Source organism: Tympanuchus pallidicinctus, unplaced genomic scaffold (assembly GCF_026119805.1).
Source record: "Tympanuchus pallidicinctus isolate F22 unplaced genomic scaffold, pur_lepc_1.0 scaffold3, whole genome shotgun sequence".
Lineage (NCBI taxonomy): Eukaryota > Metazoa > Chordata > Aves > Galliformes > Phasianidae > Tympanuchus > Tympanuchus pallidicinctus.
The window spans coordinates 50,925,052-50,945,242 of record NW_026294747.1 but is presented as its reverse complement, the minus strand read 5'-3'; the positions used below and the strand labels follow the sequence as shown (position 1 = coordinate 50,945,242).

Below are 20,191 nucleotides of genomic sequence, written 5' to 3'. Positions count from 1 at the left end.
TACTTTAGCAGCTGGAGCCTCTAGGTGACTTTACAGATGAATTTGAGCTGAATCCCTGAGCAGCTGCACCGATTGAGTCAAATTATGAAGTGGCCTCCATCCCGCCCCCCCTCCGTTAACCTCCTTCATCCTTGCTCACCCCACTGGCTGTTCACAGGTCCTGCATAACTTGCTGTGCATTCAGAAGCCAAGATTTCTGCCCTAGAGGATCTTACCTCTTCTCTTGCTGATATGGTGGAAGCAGGAGTGTTGGGCACAGAGCTGAGGGAGGTGCTTGGTCCTGTCCCTGACGAACTCTGCGAGTCCCCATCTCCAGCAACATCGTGAATCTCTCGAGCAAGGATGGCCACATCCTTCACCAAGGTCTGGCTAAGCCTGAAGCACAGCGTGCAGCACAGCAGTTAGGACCCATGATACAAGCCTCATATTCATAAAACATCAGTAGAGCAGCCACAAAAGACTTTTTTACTGGCAACCACAGAAAGTTTGCATGACTTACAACCTCTGCAGAGCTTTGGGTGCCTTGGCACAGTACTGAGGAACACTGTCTGCATACATGAGTAACAAAATAAATCCTCTCCTGTATCCAAGTTTCAACACAGACTTGAAAAACAAACTTCAGTGACTACACATTAGCAAAAAGCGTTGGAGATGATCCATGAAGAAGTTCTACATTACTGTTTCCCACTCATTCCTTTTTTTTAATAGAATAGGGTCACTTCTTTTACTTAGTTTTGTTCTCCCTTACAGAAGGAAAGCAGAACCAACAAAGCCATTGGTGACCATTATATTAATGGCTTATTTCCATGCTTAAACTGTTAAAGCAGGAAAAAAAAAAATAATGAAAGCATTTCTCCATCATTCAAAAGAACAGTAAGTCCTTCAGCCTTATGCAAATTATCCCAGTACAGCATTCTACAACATGGCTAGAACTCTTCTGGAAAGAGAAAACCTTTGTTCTTTATCACATAAATAGTAAAATCCTCACAGTGTATTTCCTTTTCCCCTGTAGTTTAAAACTCAAAACATGCCTCAGGATCTCCACAAGGGATGAGGGACTAGTAGGGCTATGCACCCTCAAAGTGATGTGACTGTCAGAAACCTCAAGTCCCTTGCCAAGTGTGCAGAGAGCACTCAGTGACTGCAGCACTCTGCTCCAGATCTCAAAACCAGTTTTTAAGACTCTGGATTGTTACAAGCACAGACTGAAAAAAAAAAAAAAGATGCTCAGATGCAAAGTAGTCTGTAGTTACAAAGATGGTCTTCCAGCTAGCTAGCTTCAGCTGAGAGATGATTTCTCCTTTAATTGGAAAAAGAACAAGCAATGTAATAAAGCTGTCAGCCTATGGAAACATTTCCTTGGAATGAAAATGTGTAATTGAAGTAAGAAAAAGGAGTCTGATCTCTGCCTAAGGTGCCCTGTCTGTGCTGGTTTCGGACAGAGCTGTCACTGATTGCATCCGCTCTGTGATTCGCCTTCTGTAAACAAGTGACATTTTCCCTTTTAACTCTCCCTGCCTCCTTTAAACCCCTCCCAGTTAATTTGGGAGCAGCAGCGGAAATCAGAACGGCAATTAGGAGGCAGACTGTGACCGAGTTCTGCAGTGTGCTGAGCCAGACAAGTCTGATGCAACTGCTTATTTATAGCTCCTGCAACCCGGAGCGCCCGCCCGCGTCAGGAACGCTGCTACGAGGGAAGGACACATTTTGCACATGCACTATGGCACAGGTAGGGCAGCTTGGAACAGGCTGCCTGCAGTGTTCAGCAAAGGAAAAGCCTTTGGAGATCCATGCAGCATGCACTACATCTAATGTGGAAATGCTGACCCAGAGCAGACAGAAGACAGCTCCCTTTGTGCAAAGTATTTCAGCTATGGCAGCGCAACGGAAGACCAGTATTTCTGGAAAGTTGGCACAACGCAGTCACATATTAGAGACGTCAAACCTCAAACGCCACTGTTTAAAAAAAGCATATATTTGCTTTGCTGCCCATGTCCTCCAGGCAACCACAGGACCACCAGGATACAATGACTCCGTATGCACAGACATCAGGCTAAGCAACAACTCATTTAGATACAGATAGATTTTCTTGTCTGGATTCAATTGTGCCAACCACAGAGGTCTCTGCCTTGCAGTGACTGCTTACTGCTCCCTCACTGGCTTCAGGCAAAGCAGCTTCAACAGTTTACATCCTCAGCCTCTGCTAATCCATCTGCAGAGAATTAGGGCAGTTCACATGAACTGGTCCATGCACACGGAAGCCTTCCAGCAGATAGCAGCGATAAGCAGATAACAGATACATGTTTTGACAGACTCAAAGCTAAAAGAGGATACCTGTCCACAGCTCAAACAAGCAATAAACTCAGACACAACCAAGATTCCCTTGCACCTTGGCATTTTCCAGGCAGAACACACAAAGAGCACTGCCAAGCACAGGCTGTAAAGCTCCATGAAAATGACCTAAGGGGTAGAAAACCTCCCCTATGAGGGCAGGGTGAGAACCAGGGCTGTGCAGCCTGGAGAAGAGCAGGCTCTGGGGAGAGCTGAGAGCAGCCTTTCAGTATCTAAAGGGAGACTGCAAGAAAGAAGAGGACAGGCTCTATAGTGGGGTCTGTTGTGATAGGACAACAGGAAAGATAGGAAAAGAGGAAAGAGGTTTCAAACTAAAAGAGGGGAGATTCAGACGTGATATAAGGAAGAAGTTGTTTTACAATAAGTGCAGTGAGGCACTGGCACAGACTGCCCAGAGAGCTGGTGGATGAGACACCCAAGGTATGGCTGGACAGGGATCTGAGCACCTGACTGAGCTGTAGGTGTCCCCTGTTCACTGCAGGGGATGTTGGACTAAATGGACCTTACAGGTCCCTTTCTATTCCAGTGATTCTATGATTTTATTCTGTGATGACATATCAGTGCCCAGATATAAAAAAACCAAACAGACTGAGTGTCTCTTCCTACCTCCACTTCTAGTTTTGAACACTAACGCAAACCCAGACAACAGAAAGCATGTGGCCTGACGTCCCACCTCCTCACCTGGCTATTTCTGCTATCTCTGCTGTCTGTGCCATGAAGTTGTAGGGGTCGGGATGGTCATCAAAGTCTTCGTCGTCATCTGTCTCTCTGCCATTGTGTTTCTGCTTGCCCAGCCCAGAGCCACGTATCCTCGGCGTCTGTGTGGCTGTTGAAGTATGGGAGCGTTTGTGTTTAGGGGAGCTGTGATTTGAGCCATATTCTTCCTCCGAAGTAGAAGTGTAATCTGAACCCTGCGGTCTCCGCCTTGATGCTTATAAAAAATGAATTGGTTTCAGACCAAGGAAAGTGAAGAATCACTACAAAAGGGTACAAAGGTAACACAACACTAGCCCAGGAACACAAAGGCAGGAGAGCTTCTGTGCAGGTTTTAAGTCAAACAGCACATTCTCAGAGCTTAATTCAAAGCTGAGCACTTTGAATGGCTCCCATCCACTATACTAATTTGGAGAGGGAAAATTCGAGTGCAAAAGCAGAATGACTGCTAATAGCTCCAATGCATTTTATTAGTATCACAGCCTTGGTTCTCCGTGCACAGAAGCTCTGTACGTAAGCAGCACACAGTTCAGACTCCTCACAATCCCACAGAAATCATTATCTGGAAGGAGCCCCATTTTCAAGCCTGTGGACACCTTACCAACTCTGAGAACAAGCAAAAGAAGATTTGCTTTTTTTTTTTTTTTTTTTTTTTTTTTTTTTTTTGAGTGAGGGAGAGATGCAATGTGTGGTTCTATTTGTCCGCACCTCACATTGGTCTCCTGCCTTGCCATCCCTGTTAATGACACCCTACAAAAAGCGCCCACATAGGCAGGCAGGCAAGACTGGCTCCAAGCCCTGCAGCCAAGCAGAGCACCCACTTGTCCCAGCCAGTTCTGAGATGATCCAGGTGCTCACTGCATGGCAAACATTGAGGTGCTCAGCAGTAAACTCCTTGCTTAAAAATGTGGCTCCCAGATTTTCCCCATCTCACTGCACTCCTCACAGATAGTGCTTCATTCCCTTCTGTCTTCCCTTGGAGAATGAAGACCAACCAGACACAAAGCCAGACAGGTTATTTAAAATTGCAACACCTGAAAGCTTCACTGTGTTACAAAGATTATCGTAATGCTAAACCTTTGAAAGTGAATGAAGCCAGCATCATTAATCATGCAAACAAAAACAATGAATTTGGCATAAAAGATGGAGATAGAAACTACAGACTGTTACCACATAGAGAGAAAAAACATGTTCCTAGACATTGTTATCTCAGCTATTTAAAGATCTTGGCTTGAGATTAAAAATATATGTATATACAAAAAAATAAATCAGCTCATATTCCACCAGCAGAAAGGTATTCCGCTTTTATATATATTAAAAAACAAGAATCAAGAGGTCACCTGTCACTGAACAGAGATTTCAAACACTAACGGCCTGATTTACCAACTCTATACACCAAGGGAAATCAGAATCAAGTCCCTTAGTACCATTCAAATTACCTTGAGCAAACAAACCAGGTACACAGAGGAGCAGGGGGGGGAAACCAATCCTTCTCTTTCTGAACTGGTAAGTTGGATTGTTCAGTCATTATCTGTGCTTTTCACACAGTTACTTTGGACTGCTTGACAACCTACTGACATCTCTTGTCCCCACAGCAGATACTTCATTCTGCTCCTCAGTGGGTGAGATTAACTTTCTCCCACCGGGATAGCTGGAAACCATAGCAGGTAGCTAAATGCTTTAAGAAACCCTTGAATCAATCAACTACATTTGCCTCCTCACTCCCAAGGCCTGAAATTTGGTATTTTCAAGGGTTATCGTGTCATGCTCAAAAACCTTTTGATAGAACAGGGCAACCTTTTGTTTTTGTCCCAGAAACGGGGCTCTGGGCGTTCATTCACAGTGTCTGTAACATAAGGACAGGAACATGCACCACACACCCGCTACAGCACTACAAAGCACGAGGACACCTACTTAGAGCTTGTGCAAGGTGCACAATCCTATCAAGGAATTAGGAGGTTAGTATTTTAAGAGCAACTAATTCAAAGGAAAGATTAGCGTCATCTGCTGCAACTGTGCACAAGGTGTTAGGATGCTGCTACAAAGCTCCGGAAATCAAAAACCAATTCATTTAAAAAACAAAAACCGGCCAGCTCTTATCATTTTTCTCCAAATGATTTGAAGTATGTGGTCCAAAGGCAGGGAGATGTGAAGAGTACCTCCTGTTCGGAAAACTTGGACCACGTCATCTTGATTTGAGTTTGTTATTGATTAACACAAAGTCAACAGTAGAAACATTTCAGAAAAGGCAGGAGAGAGACTGTACATACTAGCTTACTCACGTTCTGATTTACATGCATATATACATGTATAAGAAAAAAATTATTAAAATAAAGGGAAGCTGGATGTGCCAGAACAATTCAAAATCAAAACAAGCAGCAAATAACATTTTTAGCATGCAATAAAAATAAGCAGTGCAAGAAGGATGCTTATTTCAAGTGTATGAAAGAAAATGAACAGAACACATCCTGTACTCTGAAGAAACTTTATAAAAACACAGATCTGCTCAAAATAGCATTCCTTTCAGCAGGCCTAAGAAACACAACCAGTGGGGTTTGTCCTGTCCCACCCCAGTCATTCCTAAAAACCTGAGCACATCATCACACTTATGGTAGGTCAAGGAGTCTGGGCACAGAGCAGGGCTTAGACCAAAGGTGTAAGCAATATCTGGGACAGTTACCAATTGCCAATTACCATGCCAGAGCTGTCGTTTGCACTGTCCCCTCCCACCTCTTAATTAAAGGCGGATTTAAATATGACGAATGTTGATACTGTCAGTTTGTTCACAATGCTGCTGAGTGCACAGCTAAAGGGCAAGAGAGCCCCAAACATCATTCCTGTGGCTATCAACTGTGCATCTTTCTTACCTATGGCAAAGCTGCATGAAAGAACTCAGCAGAGGGAATCTCTTGGAGCAATCTAAGTCAAGTGTCCCATTCCACATTTGCCTTTACAGGAAGAACATGGTAACAACCTTCAAAACCCGTAGACATTTATCTGTTTTGCTGTTTCAGATGCATTCAAACCTGTTACCTTGGACATTAACTGTCATGAACAACATTACAAGCATTCTTGCAGCAAATTTCAAATCTTGGAAGTCAAAGAACTGATTTGGAAAGGCATTAAAGTCTATCTTTTTCAACAACAGCAGAAGGCTAACAGCCTCCTGCTAGACCGCAGCTGGTTGCTCAAGAAATGAAGTCAAGGACAAAAAAAGCCAAACCGCTGTTTGCAATACCCTCATGGACAACAACCCATTAACATCTCCCAGGGTATAGAGCTGCTCTGTTGACTCCAAAGCCCTTTGCCCAGGAAGCATTGCAAACGCTGCACTGTCCAGCCTATAAATCTGAAAGGCAATACAAAAAGGCACTTACTGGAGGTGGAGGAATACTTGACACTGCTTGAGCGGGTCCTGCTGAACGGCTGCTTGGCAGAGGCAGCAGCTGCTGTTTTCCTCGCTGCAGCTCGGATCTCCGACACAGTCGCCTTCCGATAGGACTCCACACTCCGGCCAGAAAACCCCGTCCTTGACTGTGCTGTCTCAGAGTCACTGGGCACCGTAAATGAACCTGCCCGCTTCCGCGGCATGGCGAGGATGTCAAGCCGGGACAGCTTTTTTGTCTCTGTGGACTGCTTGGAGCCCGGTGCAACAGCTTCAGGGTTGGAGGCTGTTTTCTCAGCATCAACACACTCGTTGTCTGAAGCATCTCCCAGCCGGGCACGACGCAGCTTTGAGGCCCTCGTGGGCCGCGGGGTGGATAAGCTGTTGGAGCGGGTGAGAACTTGCTGGATCTTCTGCACATTTGCCGTTGCTTTGCTGTGATCCTCCTTGGCAGCCTGAGTAAAAGGCTTCCTTCTGGGAGCAGGTCGGGGCACCGAGTGCTCGTGGTCAGACACCACTGCATCAGGGACTGGCAGGTAAGGCAGACTCGAGCTCCTCTCATCATCTGTGAAGTCAAGTGACCCCCGAGTCCCAGCACTCCGCTTCATTTGGAAGCGCTTGGTGGCCTCCACAGACCTTGGAGCCTCTGGCACGTTGGCCTTCCGCTTCTCCGTCAGCCTGTCCCGTGCACTGGGCTGCCCGCACTGGTCCTGGATTGATGGTGAGGAAGAAGATTTCTCCTTCTGCAAGCTCGCCACTGCTTTGCGTTTTGGGGCGCTTGTGGGGACGTTTTTGCCGCTCACCAAACTGACCGTGCTGGCTGTGTCCACGTCTGAGTCACCGGACAGGGAGTCCTCCAGCTGACCAGCAGTTTCCGAGGGCTCCAGCTTTTGGTTTTGACCAAGTAATTTGGCTTCCAGCGCCGCCAAGGCAGTTTCAGTGTCCTTAAGAAGAAGATGAGTGTCCTGTCCAAAGTCCATGCGGTTTGACCGAACAGCCTCTAAATCTTTGAGCAGAGGGTGACTTGAAATATGAGGAAGCTTGTTTTGAGGAACAGCACTGCTTGATTTATCTTTGGTAAAACTTTCCTGCCTAACAAAAGATATTTCCTTTCCTGCCATGTTTTCCTGATCTTGATGAATGGAAATAACCATTTTTCCTGCTGTGTTAATGTAAGCGCTGACATCTTTGCCCAAGGGCTTTCCAGGAACAGGCGTGCCAGTAGACTTGAAGGAAAATTCCTGTTCCTTTCCCTCTCTGTCAGCTCGAGCATGGGCCACGCTCAGAGAGAGCTTGGAGGGAATCCCCACATCGCTGCTGTCGTCACCAATGTAGAACGAAGTAGAAACCGTCTCACTCACAGCTCTCACATTTGCAACCCGGGGGGCTCCCGGCTGCCGGCTCTCTGATTTTGTGTCTTCCCCCATCTGCTCTAGCATTTTATTGTTCTCTTTATACTTTCTGCCTTTTTCTGAGCTGAAGCCATCATCAGATCTGCTGGCATCGCTGAGGCTATCTGGATCTAAGTCTTCCTGAATGAAGAGGCGGCTGCTGTGATCGCTGTAGGCTTCCACGCAGTGATCCTTCACAATGGTTCTCTTCGTAACCTCAGAATAGGACTCCTGGCAGACCAAAACTGTGGGTGTGGGGCTCTCTGATTTATCGCTTGGTGGAAGCTGGGGAAGAAGACGCCTTGTTCTCAAGGGCACAGCATTTTCAGGTTCCCCAGATTTTGGGGCTACACCATTTTCTGAAGGGAGTTAAATGGACACAAGTCAACTGCTGTACAACATGTTTCTTTTTTTTCTTTAATTAAGAGTTTGATCCTGCAAAGTGCAAGGCCACAAAAGCACACACAAGTTGAGCTCAGAACTAAGGCTGTACAAAATGAACACCAATAGGGCCAGGCTTCTGCTCAGTCCCTGCAAGTTTATCAATTAAAAAATACTCAAGGTAAAGGTATACTTCCTTGCTGGATCAGACTACTCAATACTTTCCCTCTCGGTCTGAAATCCTGTCTGGATATTTTCCCATCATCTACCTCTCAGTACAACCACAAATGTTTAAAGGCCATCCTAAGAGCATGCTGGCACTGACCTACCATAAGATCAGGAAAACAGGAATGACACGAAACACTATCAGCCAAAACACTCCAATAGTGCTTTAAGTGCCATTTCACACAATGTAGACCATAAGACGAAATAGGTGGTGTTTCTCCTATGATCATATCTCACAGCAAAGTCTCAGGAGAAAGATGCTAATAATGAAGAAACTCTGAATAAGAGCTCACTGCTCCAGCATAGGTGCTCTTGTCAGCACAAAAGAACTTCATAGAAAGACGACTCTTAATTTTTCCTATGCTGGTCAGATGCTGGGCAGGACTTCTTATCTTATCCTGCTTTTAAATACCTGGATGACTGGTTAGATGGCTATGGTAATACTGCAAATGCTCTGGTTCTCGCATGGGGTGAAAACAGTGACAGTAACATCCAAAATAAAGGTTCCTTCTAAGCTTTACTCAGTCTATCTGTAGCTGTTGATGACAAAGGTAACAACAAATATTCCCAACAGCAACAAAAAGTGAAAGCATTTACAGAAGCCAGCAAAGCTCTGTTCTCATTTTCTCACACATCAACAGGACCTGGGGGTTTGCAGGCTGTCTTCCTAACTGCAATGAGAACCTGACCTCCTCTTGTTTACCTTTTTCTCTCCATTCTGAGTATTCTATGCTTATCTCCACATTTCAAACCTGCCATTAGACAAACCCCAGAACAACCTAAAATTCTCAGCATAGCCAGACACGGGAGAAACACACCCAAAAAAGAACCAGTCAGCAATTAGGCTCCAGGACAACTTGCAAAGTCTGTTGGTTTTTTTTTTCTGGCATCGTAAGGCAGTTTAAAGAATCACCCAGGGCTAGTTAACACCCAAGGCCTTTACAACCTTTCTGTTTCCCATGTGCCTTTTAGTCATGCCAAATATAACACCTAAGAACTTCTTGGATGACTCTGAAATGCAAACGAAAAGCACTTTCTATCTTCAGTCCACAGGGAACGATTCACTCTGTCCTTCCCACCCTCAATCAACACAACATAAAACAGAAAATAAACCGCAGCCAGACACACGGAAGGCCATAATTCCTGTTTTTCTTATCATCCTGATTTAGATTCAGCCACCTCCAAAATGTAACATCAGGATGAGACTTACCTGGAGCTCCGTCAGCTTGTCCTGAAACAGATCCAGAGTCAGAGTAGCTGTCAGCAAGACTTGCCCACCTTGACACCCACTTCTGACTTCCTTGAGATGCTGCAGACATCTGCAACAAGGTGGGGATGTGGCATCAGAAAGACTGCCTGCAAAACACAGCCACTCAATCTCTCCTCTCGTACACACACCACCCAGTCTGCTCAAAATGGAAACCGATTCATGCATCACCTTTCCATCCATCCATCCAGAAAAATCAATATTCACCAAGCCAACAGATCCATCTAGACTGCCCATACCTGCATGTCAGCCTGAGACCCACTCGCAGCTTTTGAGGCAAATGCCTGGAGCAAGGGTGACTTCTGACAAGTGCCATTTTCACTGACTAAATGCTGATGAGAACCAGAGTCGTCTTTTTCACCTTTTATTACTGGTCTAAAAGCTGATGATATTCTGGAAAATTCAGGCGACTCAAGAACACCAAAAACCTGAAAAAATGTTTACATAGGAAAGATTGAAACAGATAAAGAAATCTTAGCCCAAATTCCAATCCACAAAGCGTTCTCCACACGCCACCCATGATTCCAAAAGGCCAGAAACACTTGCCAATCCTTCCATACAAAGTGAGAAAACTACTCCCTTCTCTACTTTGCAGCTTTAAATACATTTATTCATAGAATCCCACTCACACCTGCCACATTGTTTTGGTGCGCTGCATTTAGCAGTAGTAGCTTTCACTGACAGAGCCCCTTTTCAGCCCTGAGAAATTTAGAATGAGGGAAAGCTATTTACCATCTAATTCATGGAAAATCAGGGGAAAAAAAATGGAAAGAATGGAAAAAATGGAAATCTCCGGGGTCTTTCATAGACTGTAGTGGAGATTGGGGTGAGAAAAAGTAGCCTTACACAGCCATGAAGGGATCTGGGAATGAATGTATTGCCAAGACAGGTAGTTAAGCTGGGTGGCCAGACTCTTTGGAGATAAACAGCTTTCCTATGTGGGCAAACAAGATCTATTCCTCAGAAAGGCTCGTTCCTCTCTCCTGACTATAGATTCAGAGGCAGATGCCACCATTGAGGGTATCCAGGTTTGGGCAGACTAAAATTCTCCATTCTCACTTCCATTTAAAAAATAAAAAAGTATGTATGTGGGTCGCCCCAGAATCTCAGCAAATCAAAATCCTGATCATCTTTCTTCCTGGACAAAAATACAGAGGTCTGGCATGAGATATTTCCCAAACAGCAGATCTACACCACATTAAGTCCATGGCAGTCATGAGCAGAGTTCGGCCAGCTCGCCTGCCCAAGGAACAAGCCTGCCAAGCTACTACCCAGAAATAATTCTATTTTTGTGTTATTTTCTTTGTATTTCCTTTTCAGAGCAATTAACCATCATGTCAGGACTAGAGCCTTCCTGTGGCTGAAATAACCTGCCTCAAAAACTTTCAATCACATTTCAAACAAGACATAAGGAAGAAGCATAATAAACAAATGAGGGAGGCCAGATCTAGGCTCACAGAACACCACACAAAGCTCTAAACGCAGGTTCAGGGCTCCCTTTAAACCTCACTCCATCCTTCTGCCCACGCTTCACTAACTCTTCACAGCAACTTGCCAGTTTTGTTTTCATAATAGACCGCAGATGAAAGTTAAATCTGAAGCCAAACTTTGGCTTGCCCTGGGGTTGCTTAGTTGGGTGGGTTTCATTAAGCCTCACCCTCATTATTTTTTGTAAGGCTATCATTCACCTTGCACAATCTAAACAAGTATAGATCCATGTAGGATTGCCTCTACCCTAGACCACACCCTTTGCTACTTCAACTAGCTGCCACTTGCCCTGCAAGGAAGGAACGTTTTCCTAACGAAGCCACGCTAAATGCATAATCACCTACCACAAGCCATGAAGACAATCAGCCCATGGCCTGCCTTTCCTCTGCCTACAGATTGCAGCGGCAGCAATGGGCTGCAGCTCCCATAATCACAACAGTGCTGATATAAGGCCAAGAAAGAGTCCTTGGGAGCAGAGCTACTCCCAGCCAAGCACTCAGCAGGATCAGTCTGATCTCAATACTGCTGGTGCCTTTCCCTCTAAACATATGGCAAGCCCACTTGCAGTTTAGCATTCAAATCTCATTTTTGGAAGCAAGACAGCTCCTTGCTGATGGCTTACTTTACTTTCTTGTATCCAGTGAGGTTTTTTTTGTTGTTTTTGTTTTTGTTTTTTTTTTGAAAGACTAGCTTCAAAGTTCGTTGACATCAATCCTTAACACAGGTCAGCCAAGATGATTTCTCACCCCTTTATAAAGGCCCTCTGCACCCAAGCAATAAAGGGAGCAGCCCTTCATGGCAACTGCTAGTAAAGCTGGACCCATCAGCAACAGCTGCATAAGCCCTCAGCTCACAAACCAAGCACAGAAAAGCAACATTTACCTGATCAATCATTTTTCGTGCTTCCTCCACCTCTTTATCCTGTGACTCTGTCTCAATGGTGTACGTGCCAGTCTCACTCACACTGTCTTCCTCGTCGTTCCTCCTGCCCTGGGCAGCCTTTAGCTCTGGAGATGGAGCAGAGGCAGGCTCTGGCTCTGAAGATATGACCACACGTGGGGCTGCCGGCACAGGCTGAGGTGCTGGTTTCTCAGAGCCTGCCTTCCCAGTCTGAGCCGTCTCCCTCAGGTACTCAGCCATAAAATCCTGAGCCATTTTAGATTTCCTCCCAACGCTCCCATAAGCTCTGCCTGATGCTCTGGAGGCAGAGGAGGATGAAGAGTTGATTCGCTCCTCTGTCTTTTCCCTCTTGAAGGAGCTAGCCCTTTGGGTCCCAGAGGAGCTGCTGGTGGCTTTGCCCCCTTGCGTCCCAGCGTGAGATGGTGGCACCGCGCTGCCCTGCTTCTCCGTTGGCACCGCGTTCTTGCGTTTCTCAACCTTGGTCTTGAGCCCAGGATCGGTGTCGCTCTGAGAGGAGTGAGCACTGTGTGTGAAGGACTGTGAGCGCTTCTTCCTTGGCGTGTCCTCAAAGAACTCAATGACAAACGCCTGCTTGTTGTGCAGCATCTCGTGGGGATCGCGCCTCATCTGGCGCTGTAGCTTGGCTTGCTCTGTCACCCGCTCACCACCCGTCGTCGGCTCCTTCTCTGCCTTGGGTGCCACGGGGTCTTCCGAGTCGCTCTGCGTCCCGTCCTCGTGCCGATTGCCTGGGAACAAGTGGTGCGTATTTGACTTTCATGCTCTCAGACTCTGTGACCCTGTCACTACCTTCTGATTTCAGTCAAAAGGTAAGAAATCCTATAGGAATAAATAACTCCCAAGGACATCTACTATGCTACAGGCTTTGTATTCTTCAGGGAGGAAAAAAAAAGAGAGAGAGAGAGAAGAGAGAAGGGTGCTGTCTCCCAATCAACTTTTCACTGGTTGGCTATCAAACTGTTGCAAAATATTGCAAAAATTCATTGTAACAAGGGATTTTGATTTTGTAAAGCAGATTATTTTAGAAACATAATGTGTTGTTTCTTTTCTTTCTGGCATTTAAGTAAAAGCAATGACGCTGTTTCATGTTTCTGACCATTACTGCAGAACAAAATGAGGTGATCTTGAACTCTTAAGTTACAGAGCAGAAATCTCTGCAGAATCAGTAAATAAACCCTGTGCACTGCATCCCACAGAACCAAATCCCAGTGACGACAAAGCCACCAGGTCAGCATGTTATGAGCGAATGTGCCTCCCAGCAGCCACGTTACCCCTCTCTACAAGGAGAAATAAAACAACAGCTAATAGAAAAGGGATCACACCATCCAATCACCAGCCACACAAACGTTAAATCATTCTAAGCTTACTTTAAGCTTATCCTTCTTTTTACGTATGTTACTGACCAGCATCTTCACAAGCTTCCTTTTGTATCAGGGATGCTCTGCACCTCAGCACCTTAGTTTAGGACCTTCATAGAGTATGTTAAAACAAAACAAAACAAAAAGACCGAACACAAACCTTTTTTTGGAGAAGGAAACGGGTGTGAAGACACACAACTTGATTCAGTCAACGACCGGGAACCTGTCATCGGGAGAATGGGGAAAGAGGTCTCTGCGCTCTCGACTGTAACATGCAGCAAGATATACTGGCTAAAATACCATGTGTTTGAAAGGAAAACTGCTCAAACCTACTTTGCAAGTTCTCCAGGCACAGGATGAAGACCATTTATTATCTCAAGTTAACTGTGAAAGATTAGAATTTAATACAGGAACCATGCAACCCAGGAGTCAGTCCTCTGAGGAGTTTCCTAACACCTTCCTGAAGAAAGCCAGCAGACTTTGCATTGTGCCTTGAGGTTGATAAGCCTTGTCTTTGCATGGCAAAGCTCCTAAATTAAAGGGTCTTGGCTAACACCCTGCTGAATGCAAAACTGTGAGGATGCAAGTAAGAGACAAAAAGTGTCTACAGACCCCTCAGCAGAATACCACGCACATCCCCTCAGACCTGAACTCCCTATCCTCAATACTAGGCTTTACATACATCACATTGATAATAAATGGAACAAATGTTATTAAAGAACACCAAACAGGGTCTGTCTCTGATTCAGAAGGTGCAAACCTGGTAGGCAGCCAGCTGTAGCCTCCAAGACATCTTCAAAATTAGCCCCACAAGAAGAACATGCTACACAACTATCGCAGATAAATGACAGGCTGTCCTCTGACAAAGCAGAGGTAGATAAACTCCTGAGGCCACCAACACTGTATTTTTTAATCAAATGTCCAAATAGTTAATTTTTTGAAATGCAAATTATGCATTAAATTACCTCAGCTTCTTTCCATGCCTTATGGACTTTAAAGCGTGGGCAGCCTGATACCCTCTCATGCATTGCCCAGGACAATCCTAAGAAGAGCTGCCTAACTCTCTAGTTTCTCCCAAGAGAGAAAGTAGAGTGACAGAAGCACATCTGAATCCCTGCCAGACTATTCTTCAGCAAATCAACAAACAAACAAAACCCATACTTTCCATCAAACACTCAAGACAATGCTGAAAGCTCAGACAGGCCACCTCAATATTGTCCTATATTAGAAAATCATAGAATTATAGAATCACCAAGGTTGGAAAAGACCTAGAAGATCATCCAATCCAACCGTTCACCTATTACCAATAGCTCCCACTAAACCATGTCCCTCAACACAACATCCAGTCTTTCCTTGGACACCCCCAAATAATGATATCAAAACAGTGCAATTCCCATGTCATGCCAAATTACATCTGGATAGTTGAGACCCTCTTAACTATATGAGCTTCTAAAAAACCATACGCAAGAGCAATAAGTTGGAAGCACAATAGATAAAACTCTCCATATTGAAAGAGAGCATTTCTCCAACTCTGAACAAATATTCCTTTGAGGGAAAACATGACTGTTCTCTATAAAACGACCTCAAGCACAGGTAGGTCTGGTAACTTTCAACACGGCTTCAACATTCCAAGTCTGCAGATTGTAGTAATGCACTTGGCAAGGCTGGAAAAGCTGAATACAAAGGCAGTGTGAATGCAGGAAACCATGGTCTTTTCTTCACTTTTCTGTGCACAACTCAAGAGAGGCATCCAAGCAAACTCAGATCTCGACAAATGCATTCACAGCCACCTGAGAGTCATGCAACTCCCATCATCTGCACTAAGAACTGTGTTCAAAACTACATTTGAAAATCTCCGAAGAATTCCTTGTAGTTAGAGTTTAACAGCATCTAGGTCCACAAAACTTGGCATTTTTGAACAGAGAAGTTCTAGTTTAAGAGAAGAAACCTTTCACAAACACAATTTCCTCCACTGGTGATCATGCATATCTCAGGTCTATTACCAATCTCTATGTCAAGACCTCCGGTCATCAGACCACGTGGTTCTGCTAATTGCATGATAATTCCAAGATACATCACACTCAGAATCTCCAGCTAAAAAGAAAAGTCTTTCAGACAGGAGAAGCCAAAAAAAGAAAACTGACTATATACCTGTGTTCACTAGCCTGCCGGACCACATGGAAATGACTACGAACACTTAAAAACAAACTCATTTTCTCAATCACTGCCACTTACCCTCTTTAGTATGTTGCATTTGCACAGTCAACAGAGAACACTGTCCACATAACAAGACATTCACTCACCTTTAAGTGTCTTCACATGAACTGGCAGGTCACTCTTGGTGCTGTACACATCTTCCCCTGGAGACTGCCGTCTAATCAAGCTTGGGTCATTCTGGACAAGCCAGTCAGCCACCTTGCTCTCCGCTGACATCACCTCTGTGTGAGCTGGTTCCTTGATATAAGGTCTTCTCTGCCTGAGCGAAAATTTAGTTACGTGATCTTTGATCTTTATTTTACCAGGGGTTCCATCATCAAATTCGATGGTGAAAGAGGCATGGCTCTGCACAACTGGGGCTACTATGGCATCAATATCCTTTGTTGGGATCTCGTGAACCTGTGTTTCTGGAGATTTTGATGGCTGCTGAAATTCTTTAGTTGGGATCTCAAAGTAACTTGGCTCCCTCCGGAAGGCAAACACAGACTGTTCTTGGGAATCTCTATAGGAAGAAATATTTCCATTCAGTTCCTCTTCATGCTGGGTCATCTCTTTTGATCTTTCTACAAAAGGAAAAAAACAAAAAAAAACATTATCTGAAGTACCTAAAAGAAAAAACAGCAGTTCTGTTTTGTACTCTGGCCTCTTCACTGAAATAAGTGATTTCCAATGACCAGCATTTCTCATATTCACTTTACCCTTACTCCCATTGTTCCCAAAGAGTTAAATGCAAGTGTGTACATACACACATACATGTTGGCAGAATCTATATGATTGGTGGCATTTCAAGATTTTTGCATGCCTTTCTCATACATACTAAATTACTCCACAATTGTTTTTAACCTTCACTTACTGTAGTGGAAACAACTTAATTTTCCCTTACCCTGGTTTCATCAGCAGCAATCTATGCATAGACGTGCAAATACAAGAAGTAAAAAAAAAAAAAGTGGTAATTAAAGCCCTAAAGCAGGATGACTTCACACAAGAAAGATAAGAAATGCACAGAAATTTTGTCACCTTCCACCCCCATTCTTTTCCTCACAAAATCACCTTAATTACCTGAGTAATGCTCTTCTTGCCTTCTGTCCTCGTTGTTTGCATCATCCTCCCCCCACCAGGAAGGTTGCCCATAAAGAGGGGTGCGATAACTATTGGTCTCTAGGAAGAAGGTATTCACAGAAGTCAAGCACATGCCAAAAGGGGAAAAATAACAGGATCAGATAAGATCATGTACCTGTTACACTGCAGCAATTACAACAGCAAATTATACATAATAATGAGAGTGTTCAGCTTTATTCCTTTCCTTTTTCACTTCCAGCCAGAAGAGGCTGACTCCACCTCCCTTCACTCTTTAGTAGCTGTGATCCCCAAATACTGGCTTTTCTCCCTCTCCAGACTCATTATTCACAGGAAGTGGAAGATTTTTAGCAGGACAGACTACAAAATACCAACCACAAACTTATTTGCAATTCAGGTGAAAATCGGTCTTTTATCCCGATCTTAATTAGGAAGATTTTAGCTATGCCCTTTTTTGCTCCACCACAGACTAGGATGCTGTCAGGCCAGGGATTTTCTCCAGCTATTCACTCCTCCCACTCTAAATGACACACATCCCACAGCAGGAAATTCTTGAAGAGTTACAAATTTAGGGAAAACAGTAAAACCATCTCCTTACACATACATAAAGCAGAAGTAAACTCTTGCTCTCAAAAGCATAAAGTCAGTCAAGTGGCTCACACAGTCACTGCAGGACAGAGATTTTTTTTCTCACGGAGTTATTTCTTCCAGAAGAGCCAGACTTCAATCACTGTCTCTACTCAAATAGCACTCACTGAAGATCAGCAGTTCTTTGCACCAACAGGTACCGGAAAGAACTGATTCACCTCTTCTTCCTTTGTCTACCATGAAACACTGTATTTCGGCACTGCCTTAGGCTGCTCCGTTCATGTTTCCAGTAAAAAAAGAATACAGCTCAATTTACCTGTGGTAATAGTCATTGTTATTTATAATAGTTTCAGAGAGGCAAATGAAGTAGCTTTTCTTCTTTCAACTAGAGGTGATAGAGATGCAAGTACAGGTTGGGGACTGAGATTAACATCCCAGTTTTGCTCACTCTCTCCATCAGCACTCACTTTACTGAACAAGCCAAAGCCCAGCCACCAGCCCAAGCAACTGTTGGGCTCCTACCACCAACTGCTGCTCAGCTCGTGGCTTTATAATCACCTTCTGCCTGTGCCAAGCAGGCCTCACACACAACCCTGCCACTCTGCATTCCCTGCTTTAATAGGGCTAGCAGAGACAGCAGTTGGTGGCATGAAGGAAATGAGGAGGGGAGGGGAATTAAGAGTCAAGGAAAAAAAAAAGAAGCCCGACTTTATGTTGCTGTTTATAAAGCTGCCCAGACCCAATGGCCACTGCCTAAGGTTTTTTTTTTTTTCTAGGATAGTTCCAGAAATGTATAAGCTTGTACTTTATCAGACCACAGGCAAAAGTTTTGCTGTACAGATCCAGTCCACAGGACCTTTTCAAGAGATTTTCATAATTCAAAACTGAACGCACTGCTTCCCTTCACACCAAGGATCAAAAGAGTTGAAGTATTACTCTCTGTTCTGCCTAGAATGTGCAGAAGATAAACTGTGTTCCCATTATGCAGGCAGCCCTTGAAAGTTCAAAGCAGGAAGCATTTCTCACCATGAATAAATTGCAACTGCCAAGCAATGCGTGTCATAGCTGAAAATGGGTAAAATACTCCAGGAAGAAGGGGAAAAAAGCAACCAACCTATTCAGAAACCTGTGAGAGGAGAGGAACCCAAAAGGCAGGTTTGGGCTCTGTTAGGCTAAGATCTGTCCTGCAAGCTGACAGAGAGCTCTCAACCACTCTTCAGACCCATGGAGCAGACCCACATCCCACATCCACATGGGATCTGTTGTGCCCACTGCTTTCAGGCACACTCTTCAATGGATGATCACCATCTCCACCAGGGGCTTAACCCCCAAGAAACAAAGGACACTTGTCTCAGATTTGTATGATCGAATGTGACCAGTTCAATACTGATTTCTTTCCAGTTGCTAGTGGAAATGCTTAGTTTTCACACGGGCAGAAGCTAAGACAGCCCACTATATACTCCAGGACAAACCTTCCCAGTTGCTGCTCCTTACATCTGTGGGACACAGGTGTTACTACTGCCTTTTACTGCAGGGGAGAAGGCAGCTAGGAAATTAGGTCAACTCTGGTCAGACCCTCCTGCTGAGGGAATTTTGGGATTGCATGTAAAGCAAAAAATGATTAAAAAAAAAAAAGAATTTACAGAGTAACAAGCCACTTTTTCTACTGTCTCAAATTTCCTCCACTAGCCTAAAAAGCCCTAATAGGTGCTTGGAAATTCCCCAAATTCCCTTTCTGACAAAAGCCAGCACAAGGCCAAACCCAGCATGCTTGTGGCTGGGCAGAGTACACAGGGTTCCAGCAGGGCAGGAGCCACTGAGAACACGCCCTGCACACACTGCTCTGAGGGCCACGACATGAGGCTCCCAAGCCCCACCAGCAACAATCTGTAGCAGTGTGTTCAGTGCAACCCATCAGATCAGTTATTTTCCCTTTCTCCCCTCTCCCAGCCACCACAACAAACTGAAACTCCATTTTGAAGACTGCAAAAAGCACAGATGGGAAACCAGGGAGTCAGTACCTTGCTACCGGAGGGCAGTTTCAATATTTTAAGAGCAATTAATGTTTCTATGAAGCCTTCATGTTAATGTGCTTTTTGATTAACATTATTAAGTGATGCAGACACCCTCTTTCTCAACTTCTGCTATACATGATGAGATTCTGAGCCAGAAGAAAATATTCATGACTGGAGAAGAGCTCCATGAATTTGCTGCCCTGCTCATATCAGAGACCACAGCCCCTTCTTATCCTCCAGCAGAAGTGCCCTGATGCCTTCCTCCTGCTCCACCATGGAGCTGTACAGAATGGGTAGGAGACACAGGAAGGCAGCTAAACAGATGGCAGTGACAGGTGCAGGCCAGGTAGCAGCCACATATGCAGTGGTGCTGCAGGCTACCCACTGCCAGCTGGGATGCGTTTTGGGTAGCAGCCTTAACCTGGACCAGCAGCACCCAGAGCAGCACATCTGCCTGTGTCCTGAGCCCCACATACTGCTACATGGCCTCAGCCTGCCCGATGGATCTCGGTGTGAGCTGGGAGCTCTTAGATGCACAGAGGCTCAGGGCTTGATCGAGTTAGCAGTGAAGCAAGGAAGGCCAATGAGAACTAACAGTCATGTTAATGATATGAGATTTCCTCCAATTGATGGCAGCTCGTTACCACCTCTTCTCGATCCTGTGCCAGGCTGGCCAGATGGTGCCAATTCATTTAGATATATTCCTTGGCTCATCAATTCAGGCAGACAGCCTGAAAACCATCTTTTTAGATAACTGAATTGAGGTCAGCACAAGCGTTCAGCCAGGCACACACACAGCTACGGGTGACAGCGTA

The 20,191-nt window shown here is 44.8% G+C and overlaps 1 protein-coding gene across 9 annotated transcripts in view; it reads right to left on the bottom strand.

Moving 5' to 3' along the window:
* The window catches only part of CEP170B (centrosomal protein 170B), a 56,159-nt gene that overhangs the window by 10,972 nt on the left and 24,996 nt on the right, over positions 1–20,191 (bottom strand). For 4 of the 9 annotated variants that reach the window (XM_052693821.1, XM_052693826.1, XM_052693822.1 and 1 more), the window contains exons 8-16: positions 16,756–16,854; positions 15,783–16,259; positions 13,640–13,702; positions 12,086–12,849; positions 9,955–10,143; positions 9,659–9,767; positions 6,444–8,201; positions 3,034–3,283; positions 216–375 (exon numbers count right to left, since the gene is read on the bottom strand). In XM_052693821.1, coding sequence (XP_052549781.1) covers positions 216–375; positions 3,034–3,283; positions 6,444–8,201; positions 9,659–9,767; positions 9,955–10,143; positions 12,086–12,849; positions 13,640–13,702; positions 15,783–16,259; positions 16,756–16,854 — 3,869 coding nt within the window. The remainder of the gene's footprint in view (positions 1–215; positions 376–3,033; positions 3,284–6,443; positions 8,202–9,658; positions 9,768–9,954; positions 10,144–12,085; positions 12,850–13,639; positions 13,703–15,782; positions 16,260–16,755; positions 16,855–20,191) is intronic. The other 5 variants (XM_052693824.1, XM_052693825.1, XM_052693823.1 and 2 more) reach the window with 3 other exon arrangements.